Source organism: Protobothrops mucrosquamatus, unplaced genomic scaffold, assembly GCF_001527695.2.
Source record: "Protobothrops mucrosquamatus isolate PMUCROS unplaced genomic scaffold, P.Mucros_1.0 scaffold_16, whole genome shotgun sequence".
NCBI classification, from domain to species: domain Eukaryota; kingdom Metazoa; phylum Chordata; class Lepidosauria; order Squamata; family Viperidae; genus Protobothrops; species Protobothrops mucrosquamatus.
The window spans coordinates 300,575-313,331 of record NW_015386092.1 but is presented as its reverse complement, the minus strand read 5'-3'; the positions used below and the strand labels follow the sequence as shown (position 1 = coordinate 313,331).

At 48.6% G+C, this 12,757-nt stretch overlaps 1 protein-coding gene across 1 annotated transcript in view; it reads right to left on the bottom strand.

Annotated features, from left to right (window-relative positions):
• Positions 1-3,563: 3,563 nt before the first annotated feature.
• LOC114923590 (uncharacterized protein K02A2.6-like) overlaps positions 3,564-12,757 on the bottom strand; it is a 43,120-nt gene continuing 33,926 nt past the window's right edge. Inside the window, 6 exon segments of the mRNA XM_029286715.1 lie at positions 3,564-3,791; positions 3,885-4,717; positions 4,877-5,316; positions 5,377-7,016; positions 7,615-7,779; positions 10,642-10,737. Coding sequence (XP_029142548.1) covers positions 3,564-3,791; positions 3,885-4,717; positions 4,877-5,316; positions 5,377-7,016; positions 7,615-7,779; positions 10,642-10,737 — 3,402 coding nt within the window.

Below are 12,757 nucleotides of genomic sequence, written 5' to 3'. Positions count from 1 at the left end.
AAACCCATTGCAGGCTGAATCTGGCCCACGAGCCTTGAGTTTGACATGTCTGCTCTAGTCCCTTCTCTACCTTTTGGGAGACAAAGTTGTCTGCTAGGTTTGTCAGGAATCTGTTTGATCTTCCACTAGGTGCAGAGTTTGTCTCCCAGTTGATGTCAGGGTAGTTCAAGTCCCCCTTACTATTGTGTGTTTCCTACATACCTTAGTTAACAGATTAGCAAGAAGTTCATCTATTTCCTTTGTTTGGTTGGCTGGCCCGTAGTATACACCTATGGCAATGTCATTCTTTTTTCCTTTTATATTGACCCAAATGCGTTCAAGACAGTTTTCATCATTGTTCTCTATTTCTGTAGATAAGTAGTTATTTCTTAAATATAGCGTAACTCCACTTCCTCTTTTATTCGGTCTGTTTCTTTTAAACAGTTTAAATCCCTCTAGCTGTATATTCCATTCATGGGTTTCATCCCACCAAGTTTTGGTAATGCCCGCATGTACTTGGATTTCTTGTTCACCCTGTTTATTGCTCATACATTGTGCATTGGTGTATAGGCATTTGAGTCTTTCCTGACAGACCCTGTGTTTGCTTTCTACATAACCTGTTTTGTGTCTGGGTTCCCCTTCTTCCTTACCACCGGTTTGATGAGTGCACATGGTATGGCACACACTATCACAAGATTGATTTTTCTTAACAGCCTTAATATTCTTAATCACACAAACATCTCTGTTAGAAACACTGACAACCCTGTTAGTTTTAGATTGCTGGGGACAGAAATGTTCTGTATCAATTAACTCTCTGTCCCCATTGTTCAGTTTAAATGTTTCTCCCTGTATTTAGTACAGGTAACCCCCCAGATACGAGCATTTATTTAGCGGGTTTTCACAAAAACAAGGTTATTTAGAAAGGGTACTTACATTAGAAATTCAAAATTGCGACCAAAAACAGGCCTCTGTAGCCATGTGACTTGGATTCAGTCTTGGCTGCTGTGGTGGCCATTTTAACTCTGTGACTTGCCTGGGCCGGTTCGGGCCTTACAAGAGGCCGGAAGGGTTTTTTGGGTTTTTTTGTGCCTGGTCACATGGCCAAACAAGATCCGGTGATTTTTGCAGCCGGCACCGACTGTTCGTTTTTGCTTTCTTGGAGCTGCATGGAAGATCTGCTGCTTGCTGGGCTTGAGGACTACTGTAGAGAGCTAGAATTACTTCTGTAAGTATTTTAAAATATTCTTTTTTGTTACTCTATAGTACTGTACTGTATTGTTTGTAATCACTTTGGGAACTGCTCTGCTTTTTATTGTGTTTGTAAATACAGTACTTTGCAAGTTTGTTTGCATTTGCCTGAAACTTATAGCATGTGGCTACTGCTGCCTCCTCTCCCTAGCACAGACCCACCAGAGATTCTGCTGACCCCTTACTGGAAGGTAACCCCCCCCCCCCCCATTTTGGATTTTGCCTGGAGAGGCTTGTGCTGATCAGGGACAGTGTTGTTGTTTTTTTAAAGGTTTTAAATTTAAATTGTGGGTGTTCCTTCACTAGAGACTTTTAAGAAGCGACTGGATAGGCATTTATCAGAAATACAATACAGTACTGTACTCTATTGTGAGAGCAGTGGGGTAGACTAGATCAGGGCTTTTCAACCTTTTCACCCATTGTACCACTTTTAGGATATGGCAACATCCGAGTACCACCAGTCGCCTAGCAAGATGTCAAAAACTTGATGGTGTTAGTAGAAATTCTAGCCCACTGAATAACACCAAACAGCAAGTTGAAATTAGACAGAGATTTATTGGATACAACGGTTTGCAAAACGTGGTGGACTCCAAATAAATATTTGAGCCACACCTAGTCACAACAAAGACACACATTATATACATTCTATCCCGACGCCTTGGCCCCTCCTCTGAGGTTACAATCTTATCAGATTGTAAACAAAATACATTATCCCTGCCCCTTACTATTTTGCTTCACCTATTCCCTTATATGTACTTTATCATGAAATCCTATAGCTCAGTGTGGAAATCCTATAGCCTACGTGCAGAACTCTTCCAAGGTACGTGTACATGTAGAAATTGTGTAGAAATCTTGCAGTCTACGTGTAGAAATTTTACAGAGTACGTGTCACTTAACTTTACTTTTTATTCTAAAATTTTATTCCTAACAATGGCCCCCCCCCAAAAAAGAGAGAGAAAAGTAATAAAGTACAGGTAGTCCTCGACTTACAACAGTTCGCTTAGTGACTGTTCAAAGTTACAATGGCACTGAAAAAAGTGCCCCCAAGCCACAGCCGAGCAAGACAGCGCCCAGCGGCGCTCTTCCTCCTGTCCAGGTTTTCATTGTTGTGAGCATTTCTGTTGAGAATTGGCAGTGGGGGTGGGATGGGGGGGTGTTTGGTTTTTATTCCCCCCATCTGCTGGGTGGTTGCAGCAGGTTTTGGTCACTTCACATGACCCTGGGACACTGTGACTGTCATAAATATGAATCAGTTGCCAAGTATCTGAATGTTAATCACAAGACCCTGGAGATGCTGCAACATTCCAGCTGATTGGTGCTTCTTCTGGGCTCAGCAGAAGCGCCAGGATCAGCCCCCAGCTCCAGCTGGAGCCTGGCGCTGATCCTGGCGCTTCCGCTGAGCCCTGACAGCCCTGCAGCTCCAGCCATCTCTCGCTCAGGCTTCTGCGTTGCTGCCACCGGTTCAGCTCATTCCCCTTCCCCGCTACCACTTTTCTAGGATGGTCACGTACCACCTGCCAGGTGCCAATGTACCACAGGTGGTACCCGTACCACTGGTTGAAAAGCCCTGGACTAGATGACCTCAAGGTCCCTTCCATCTCAGTTACTGTTGAAAGCCGACAGTTCTGTAAACTCCACCCAAATCTCTCTTTGCATGCCTGCCTGGAGACGCTTAAGCTAAAGCTACTTACTTTAGTGGAAACTGCAATCGGAGAGTTCTCCACCCCCCCACCCCTGCTGAAGAGGCTTGAGCTGCTTAGCAACAAATGGTTTTGTTATATTTTCGGTTCTTTAGGCATTGAATGAGGCAGAGTGTTGAAACAGCAACAAGTTTATTAACTCAGAACAGAAGCAGCCCTAAAGGCTGCTGCACAGCTATTTATACAGTTAGCCTCTAGGTGGCAACCAATAGGTTTAAACTAACAGTTTCCCGCCCCAAACCTCATTATCAGCTTGGAGACAGCCAGTCTGGCTTTCAGTAACAGCAACTGTTAAACAATACAGCAATGTAGGTCAGACATTAAGCAAGTGATTTAAAACAGTTGTGGCCAATACATTACACCCCTTCCCCCTAGATGGCTCAAACTCTCAATTACTGGACATAGTCCTGCAGATATTTAGGCAGCCTTCTTGACCGTTCTGAACGTCTAGGGGTTGCAGGGGTCTCCCGGTCTACCCGCTCGCCTGTCTGGCTGGGTAGACCAGGACTCTGAGGTCCAGTGAAGTCAGGTTGACTTGGGTCCCTTTGGCTGGCCAGTCCCGGTCGGCCCAAACCAAAGTCCAATTGTGCATCAAAGTCTGCAGGGCTGTCCCTCAGCACAGTTTGCCAGTTCTGTTCAGCGGATACTGTATGTCTGTCTGTCTGGGGGAAGCTCTCCTACGACCTTTTCCCCGTCTCCTTGAGTAAGAGTTCTGTTGGAGCATGCAAGCTCCTCTATTGGGCCGCTGTTGCACGGCCCATGCGTGCGGCCCTCTTGAGAGGCCTGAGCCAGCAACTGGTTCGCTAGCCTCCGACGCAACTGGTCAATGTGCCGGCGAATGACTTGCCCATCTTCCAGGACCACCTCATAAGAGAGTGGTCCCGACACCTTAACAACCATGGCTGCCACCCACAAAGCCCCTTGCCCGTAATTCCAGGTCCAAACCCGGTCACCCACTTGCACATTCTGAGGTGCCTTTGGCTGAGCAGAGTCCGAGGCAACCCGGTCGGGGTGCAGCCTGTCCAGCTTGGTGATCAAACGGCCCCATCTGAGTTCGGCAGGGCTTCTGCCCGTGGCGGTACAGGGAGTTGTGCGTTGGCAGAGTAGAAAATCTGCCAGTCTGTGGTGCCAATCCCCTGTGACAATCCGTTTTAGTGATTCCTCGGTTGTGCAGACCATGCATTCCGCTTGGCCGTTCGAGGCCGGGTGAAAGGGAGCCGATGTGGCGTGCCGTATTAGATTTGCCCTGAGGAAAGACTGGAATTCAGAAGCGGTAAACTGAGCCCCATTGTCAGAGACTAACATGTCTGGAAGTCCGTGTGTTGCAAAGATTCTGCACAGTTCCTGGATGGTCCTGGCAGTAGTCATAGTAGGGACTGGTGCGACCTCTAACCATTTAGAATAGCTATTTACCACTATTAGAAACAGCTGTCCCTGAAAGGGCCCGGCAAAATCGATGTGGATTCTTGACCACGGTGTGTGTGTGTCCTCCCATCGGTGGACAGGGGCTTGCGGCATCTCCGGTCTGGATTGCTGGCACGTGTAGCAACCATGTACTTGGGCCTTGATGGCTTTATCTAGCCCTGGCCACCAAAGGTAGCTCCTCGCAAGTGCCTTCATCCGGACTATTCCCAGATGATCCTCGTGCAGAGACTCTAGGACCCTGGGCCTTAAAGAGCTCAGGACTATGACCCTACTTCCCCAAAGGATGCACCCCTTATGAGCTGAAAGCTCATCTTTTCTCATGAAGAAACTCTGAAATTCTGGCCCTGGACATTTGTCCAGCCATCCTGTGTGTACCCAGTTTAGCACACGACTCAGCGTTTTGTCAGCTGCTGTCTCAGCAGCTATGTCCCCAGTGTGAAGGGGAGATTCCGGCAAATCCTGGATAGCCAGGATGCATGCAGCCAGAGCTGGATCTGACTCCACATGTGGCAGGGGCAACCTGCTCAAGCCGTCTGCATGGCCCATTTCCTTGCCTGGTTTGTAAATCATCCTGTAGCTGTAGGCTGACAGGAAGATAGACCACCTCAGCATTCGAGGAGACAGAATCTGAGGTGTCTGTTTGTTTGTGGTGAACAACCCTAGGAGTGGCTTGTGGTCCGTGAAGACCGTGAACTGGCGGCCATACAAGTAGTCATGGAACCTTTTAACTCCGGCCACAATGGCCAGAGCCTCCTTGTCAATTTGTGCGTAGTTGCGCTCTGCGGACAATAGGGTCCTGGAGTAATACGCGATGGGCTTCTGCCTCCCATCAGCCATTAAGTGGCTTAACACAGCCCCAACCCCATACGGGGATGCATCACACGCAATGCAGACAGGCAGCTGCTCATTGAAATGAGTGAGAACTGAGTTCGACGACAGCAGTGATTTGATTGCTTGGAAGCTACTCTCGTGGACACTGGTCCACTGCCACTGAGCTTGTCTATCCAAGAGCCGGTGTAACGGCTCTGCCACTGCGGCCTTGTTTGGGAGGAAGGCATGGTAAAAATTCAAAAGGCCTAGGAAAGCCTGAAGCTAACCCTTTGACTTCGGCCTTGGGGCCTGCTGGATTGCTTTTAATTTGGATTCCGCTGGATGAATGCCTTTGGCATCGATGCGGAAACCAAGGAACTCGGTTGACTCTACCTCAATCTTGCACTTTTCTTTTTTTAGTTTAAGTCCCGTGTTGCGGAACCGCTGAAGGACAGCCTTAAGCCGTTCAGCCAGAATCTCAACCGATTCCCCAGCAATGAGGACATCATCAAAGTAGGGGCAAACCCCTGGAATTCCCTTGAGCGTGCGCTCCATCACTCCCTGGAACAGCCCTGGGGCTACACTCACCCCGAACTGTAGGCGCTTAACCTTAAAAGCCCCCCTATGGGTGACAATGGTCTGGGCTACTGACATGGCCTCATCCACGGGCAGTTGTTGATAGGCCTGTGCCAAATCTAATTTGGCGAACACGCGGCCTCCTTGCAATGACACCAAAATATGGCTGACAACTAGCACAGGGTACGCGTGCTATTGAAGTGCCCTGTTGAGGGTGCACTTATAGTCAGCGCATATTCGCACTTCCCCGTTGGCCTTTAATGGCGTTACTATGGGGGTCTCCCACACCCCACTGTCTACGGGCTGCAATACCCCTTGTTCCACTAGCTTATCCAGCTCTGCATCAATTTTGGGTTTTAACGCGAAAGGCACTCTACGAGGCTTGATCCATATTGGAGTTACCATAGGATCAAGCTTGAGGGCAATCGGAGGACCCTTGTACTCCCCTAGACTAGAACTGAAAACATCCACGAACTCTTGGCAGACTGCAGACAGATCTACCGCTTGTGTTTGGTGAATACCGGTTACTTGAATGCCCAATGCATCAAACCAATTGAGCCCTATGAGGCTCGTGCATTGGCCTTCCACCACTATGACATCTAGTGGCCCCTTGAACCCCTTGAATTCCACCAGAAGTGTGGCTTCGCCTTTGACCGCCACTCTGGAGTTTTGGAAGTCTGTGAGTAGTAGATTAGACAGCTGGAGCTTGGCCCATCTGTTGCTCCGATGGCATAGGTGCCTGAATGTTCCTTGTGAAATGATGGACATGGCTGAGCCCGTGTCCAGTTCCATCCTGCATGGAACTCCCTGAAGCTTGACCTGTAGTCTAAGCTTCTGCTTTAGGGGGCGATGGGCACCAGTGCAGAATACGCTCCTTCGGCTGGAGCAGAACCCTACTCGGTGTTGACCTGGGGCCCCGGTACCTCTCCTGAATGCGTCTTCTTTTGGGCGATCCCTCTGATGACCTCGGCACATGGCGGCAATGTGGCCTGGTTTGCCACAGGCCCGGCACGTTGCAGTTCGGAATTGGCAATCTGCACGTTGATGGCGGCCTCCGCAGCCCATGCATCTAAGGAATGGAACTGCCTTCCCAGCTGGCTGCGGTCCCTTCTCCGGGTGCTTTCGTAGCTGGTCGACTTCGTAGTCTGAGTCGGTGTCTTCCATCTGCTTGGCGTCCTCGTGGTGGACGGCTTCGGTGCTTGGTGCGCTTTTGGAGGGCCGCAGTGCTTTAACGGCCCCTCCGGCGGCTTCGTCTGCCATGACCTCCTTCAAGGCGTCCTGTAGCGAGAGAGTCTCCTTAGTGAACAGTTTTTGTTTATTTATTTATTTATTTATTTATTTATTTATTTATTTATTTATTTATTTATTTATTTATTAAATTTATATACCGCCCTATCTCCCTTACGGGACTCAGGGCGGTGAACAGGCGATACTAAAAACCACAATAATAAATAAATAGTTTCTGTGCTAAAATCAAATTAAATAACAGGCCTGTTCTAAAAACACCCCATACNGAGCGGACTGGTCGAAGGGAGGTGTTTGGTAGGAGGCGGTCTTGCAAATACCTAGGTCCATTGCCATGGAGCGCTTTAAAAGTTGTTACTAACACCTTGAAGTGCACCCGGAAGGCCACCGGCAGCCAGTGCAGCTCGCGCAGGAGAGGTGTTACATGGGAGCATCTAGAGGCCCCCAAAATCCCCCGCGCAGCCGCATGTTGGAGCTTTTGATTCCAGAGTCCGCAGACTAAGCGGTGTCGTAGTCTCTCCTCCAAATCCGTGAAATTGCAGAGTCAGGACGCTTGACGAAGAGCGGCAATGAATTCTGTTGCAGACTCACCAGGTTGTTGCTCCTGCTGCTCAAAAGCATGCCTCCACACTATAACGGATAACTTGGGCTCGATGTGGTCTCGGAGCTTTTTTTTCAAGTCTGCATAGGTGACCGACTTGAGCGGCGCTGGGGTGACCAGGTTCTCTGCAATGTCGAAGGTGTCGGGGCCGCACACGCAGAGGAGTGTCGCGGCCTTCAATCTATCTTTGGAGACCTGGTTGGCGCAGAGGTAATTTTCGATGTGGGAGATTTAGGACGCCCATCTCTCCAGGTGAGTTACATCGAACTCTTCGAGCTTCCCGACCTTCGCCATGGTGGTTTGTTTCTTCATTCAATGCCTTGCGCTGCTGGCTTCTGTGTAGGCCCTAGGACAGATCCTTAGGGCGTGGTGGTCTCCAGCATGGCTTGCTGGCAGACCGAGGGGGGAACGTAGTTCCTGTCAGGCTCTGTGCTGACCTCACCCCCTAGTGACTTCAAGCTCTCTCAATGAAGCAGCACATCCCACCTTCGTCGCCACTGTTATATCTTCGGTTCTTTAGGCATTGAATGAGGCAGAGTGTTGAAACAGCAACAAGTTTATTAACTCAGAACAGAAGCAGCCCTAAAGGCTGCTGCACAGCTATTTATACAGTTAGCCTCTAGGTGGCAACCAATAGGTTTAAAGTCACAGTTTCCCGCCCCAAACCTCATTATCAGCTTGGAGAAAGCCAGTCTGGCTTTCAGTAACAGCAACTGTTAAACAATACAGCAATGTAGGTCAGACATTAAGCAAGTGATTTAAAACAGTTGTGGCCAATACATTACAGGGTTTTTTTTAAAAAAAGCCTGCTGCCTGCTTGGGAGGGAATTTACAGTACTGTAGTTCCTGAAACCTGAAACAGCTGATTGGCAGCTGGAAACAGCCTGCAGCAACAGCGAGAAAAGTCTCTCAGTTCTGGCAGCCATCGGAGGAAATAAGTCAAATCTTCATTCATTTAATGACCCATTTGATTCAATTAATGAATTTGATTTTAAAATGTTGTAATATTGAGTCTGATTCATTTGACAATTACAAACCTAATGGGCAGGCTCTATTAGGCTCGTACCTTGGGGACTACCTGTACTAAGTAACTCAGTCCCTTTCTGTGATGAATGCAAACCATCTCTTTTGTACAGCTTTTCATCAGACCAGCTGCAAATATCATGACTAACATAAACAAAACCTTCCGCTTTACACCACTCCTTTAGTCAAATTGTTTATTATATCTCTCTCTCTCCATTATGTGTCTCTGTATAACAATAAATATAGGTATAGGTATTAATCCTTTGACTATTCCAAGCAGTTTGACATATCAGGAGTTTGAAACTAGATTACCTTTATACATTTGCTGCCTAAAATAGGTGATGTGATTTGGGAGGGTTTGCATGGGCATAATTCTCTCCCCTGTCATTTAAGATGTCAAAACCAGATTTGAGGCATTTGAGGATTATTGAACCTCACTGTTTTTTTCCCCTCTCAGACTCTCTACACCCTCAATCCCCAAAAATAAATCTCTGCATTTCAGACTGTTTCTTCACCCATATGGAAGCACTCTGCTTCTGACCTTTTCTGTGGTAGGGATTTCTTCACTCCCCCTCCCTTTAAGTTTTCCCCATTTCTCCACAGGTCCTCACTATATCATTTCTGTTCTTCATAGAGTTCATCTGCTCAGCAACTCATTCATTCATTCATCCAGCTAGCTAGCTTTCAGGGAGACCTGCTGTTGTGTTTACAACAGAAATATGGTTAATGTACATCAGGGAGGGAGGCAAAATTAGATTCTGTTGGAATTAAAATCTGGTCCATGTCTCACTCCAAGCCAAGGGAAAGACACAGGAGAAATGAATTGGATGCAGGCTGTAGATAGAAAGGAGGTCTCCATTTATTTAGGAATCAGAAGTGAACTGACACAGCAATCGGTTCTAGGACAGCTGACAAAACAATCTGGTGAGTGGAGGGCCCTTTTAGTATTCTAATTATTGTTGCCTGACTCCCATTGTGGCTGGGAGGTCATGCCCTGTTCTTGGAGCTTGGTGGGGAATGTAAATTTTAGGATTCTTTGTTTTTCTGCTTTTAATCCATTCAGCTTTAGCCTTCTGCAAAGGCTGCAGCTGACCGCAGTTTGTTTATGAATGGAGCTGTCCAGCTTTCTGTGAATGGATACTGAGTATCCATTCATCCAGCTAGCTGCTGGAATGGGATGCCCTGGTTTTCTCAATAGATACAAAAGTATCTCATTCATAAAACTTAACTGTTCAAGAGACTGCCTGGAATGAATGATTTTATCCTAGGGAAGCTTCCTTTCTGGGGGGCATCTTCTTTTTGGGGGGGTCTCTCCCTACAATTCCTTTTTTTTTAGAGGGAGGCTAGTAAAGATACCAGGGGGCTGTTTTGTTGGTTCTTGGACTCCTGTACTGACTAATGCAAAGGGGGAAACACCTGTGGATAAAGTGCAGGGACAATAATTTGACAACCAGCAAACAGTGCAGTGTTCTTTGACCACTGAAATAGGCATAGCTGTATACCAATCAAGATAGAACTAGGTTTCAGCTGTCCATACCTTAACACAGGGGTGTCAAACTGCCGGCCCGCGGGCCAGATGCGTCATGGTAAAACCGTGCCCACCCCATTGCCGGCAATGGCAAAAAAGTCGCAATACGTCGTGACATGTCACGTGACGCGAGTTTGACACCCCTGCCTTAACAGAAGGCATTTAACCCTGTATGAGTAGAGTTTTTAGAGTGGGTCAATGAAAAATTCTCTTTGAACTCAGTGTGGGTGTACAATCCAGGGAAGCAAGCACAGAATGAAACTGCTTATTATTGAAAAGCTACAAGTAACAGACTCCAATTCTATTGTGATTAATCTTACATATAAAAATAACTGCAATGTTACTTTCATTGTTTTAGTCTGAAAAAGCTTTAGAGGTCGGAGTCGGGGAGCACGTGATGTGGACCACCGGACATGCCTACTCTGTCCCATCTCCTCAGCCCCCTCAAGGGTCTTGCCCTTGGCCCGCGGGTGGAGCGCATTCCCCTCGTGCACCTCAGTACCTACCATGACCACCAGACACTCACACAGGTCCATTAGGCTGCCGCCCAGAGCTACAGGCCCGCCCAGCACGAAGGAGGTAAAGTGGTTGGCTAGGAAGCCCTGTGTAGAGGTGGTAGAGCACGCCCAGGGCCAGCAGGCAAAAGGCTACCCCAAGCGGGGAAAGCCAGATCCCCATCAGCATCATGGCCGCCCAGGCTCAGCAGAGATGGGGGGAGGCACACAATCCTAGCTGGGACTGGGGGGGCATGGCGCCAATGGGGATCCAGCTTTCCCCGCTTGGGGTGGCTTTTGGCTTGCTGGGCGTGGGCATACTCTACCACCTCTACTTGAGCTTGCTAGCCAGCCACTTCGCCTCCTTTGTTCTGGGCGGGGCTGCCGCTTTGGGTGGCGGTGGCGGCCTAATGGACCTGCGCGAGCTGCTGGCAGCGGTGGCCCAAGGCAGGGCCAAGGTGCGTCGGGTGCGTGAGGGGAACAGGCTCCATGCACGGACCAAGGGCAAGATCTGCGAGGAGGCTGAGGAGATGACCAGCAGCGACCTGCTCTCCAACCGCAAGCAAAAACAGATAGGACGGAGTAGGTGAGTCCGGCAGTCTGCATCACGTCCCTCCCCCTCCCCTACTCTGCCTGCTGCTGGAGGGCTGGCCCATTATTGGCAGTGGGCTGCAGAGCCCCAGATTGCACCGGTTGAGTGGCCTGCAGGCTGTGGCTGCCGACGGACACCGTCGGCCCCCATGCACTCGCTGGCCTCTGTGTGCAGGTGGTGATGGTGTCAGGCAGCGGCCGGCCCGACCCCTGCCTCACCTTGCCTTGCCCCGCAGCAATGGCACCCCACCCTGCCCCCTGCCTCACCCCGCAGGATGAGCCTCCTGCCCACCGCCGCACCCGCCAGAGACCCCCTGGATCTCCCCCAAACCTGCCCGGCCCCCACAGGCATCCCCCCCACAAGCAACATCGAGGTGGCCACGCCCACCCTGGCCATGCCCACCCAGTCTGCCGTGACCACCGCAGCCACGCCCATCCAGTGGGCCACGCCCCCACGCCCCCCTGAGGGCACCACAATGCTGATGCGGCCCTGGCACTTTGAGATAAATAAGTGGGTTTTGGGTTGCAGTTTGGGCACTCAGTCTCTAAAAGGTTTGCCATCACTGCCCTAGCATGAGTGGCCAATAAATAATGCTGAACCGAGGAAGATGAAATAGAAATAAAAAGCCTCAAGCTTGGGACAAAGATACAAATCAAGTGCCCTAAGTAAAAGATGGCTCAGATATTTATACAAAAATTTACAATCGATCTATGTTATTTCTTTCACAAGTTTAGTGTTCACATTTCGTTAATTTAATTTCTCATTTTTGGTACAAGATAGCAAAGCCCTCCTAATCCTATGATATTGGCAGGAGTTTTCTGTTGCATGTCTGTACTTTGCCAATTTTGCAAGGAAGTAGCAAAAGAGAGGGGAAGCTTAGACAGTTTAGTGCAGACATGTCAAACTTGCAACGTCACGTGACGTTGCGTGACGTATCGGGACTGTTTTGCCACTGCTGGCAATGGGGTGGGTGCAGCTTCCGCGTGACGCATCCAGACCGCGGACCGGCAGTTTGACACCCCTGGTTTAGTGGATAAGATTTAATCAGTTCTAACTTTTGCTGGCTTGTTTCTGTATTTGAGACCTTTCTTCTGATGGGATTCCTTTTCTTTATTGCCTTTGCTAATTGAAAGGAAAAACCACAAAGCCACAAACCAGCAGGAGGCTTGTTCTCCAGTCTCTAGCTCATTGGCATTTTAATAACAATAACAATAACAATAACAATAACAATAACAATAACAATAACAATAACAATAACAATAACAATAACAATAACAATAATAATAATAAAGTTGGAAGGGACCTTGGAGGTCATCAAGTCCAACCCCCTGCTCAGGCAGGTAACCCTATACCGTTTCGGACAAATGGCTGTCCAGTTTCTTCTTAAAAACTTCCAGTGTTGGAGCATTCACCGCTTCTGGAGGCAGGTTGTTCCACTGGTTAATTGTTCTAACTGTCAGGAAGTTTCTCCTTAGTTCTAGGTTGCTTCTCTCTTTGGTTAGTTTCCACCCGTTGCTTCTTGTCCTGCCTTCAGGC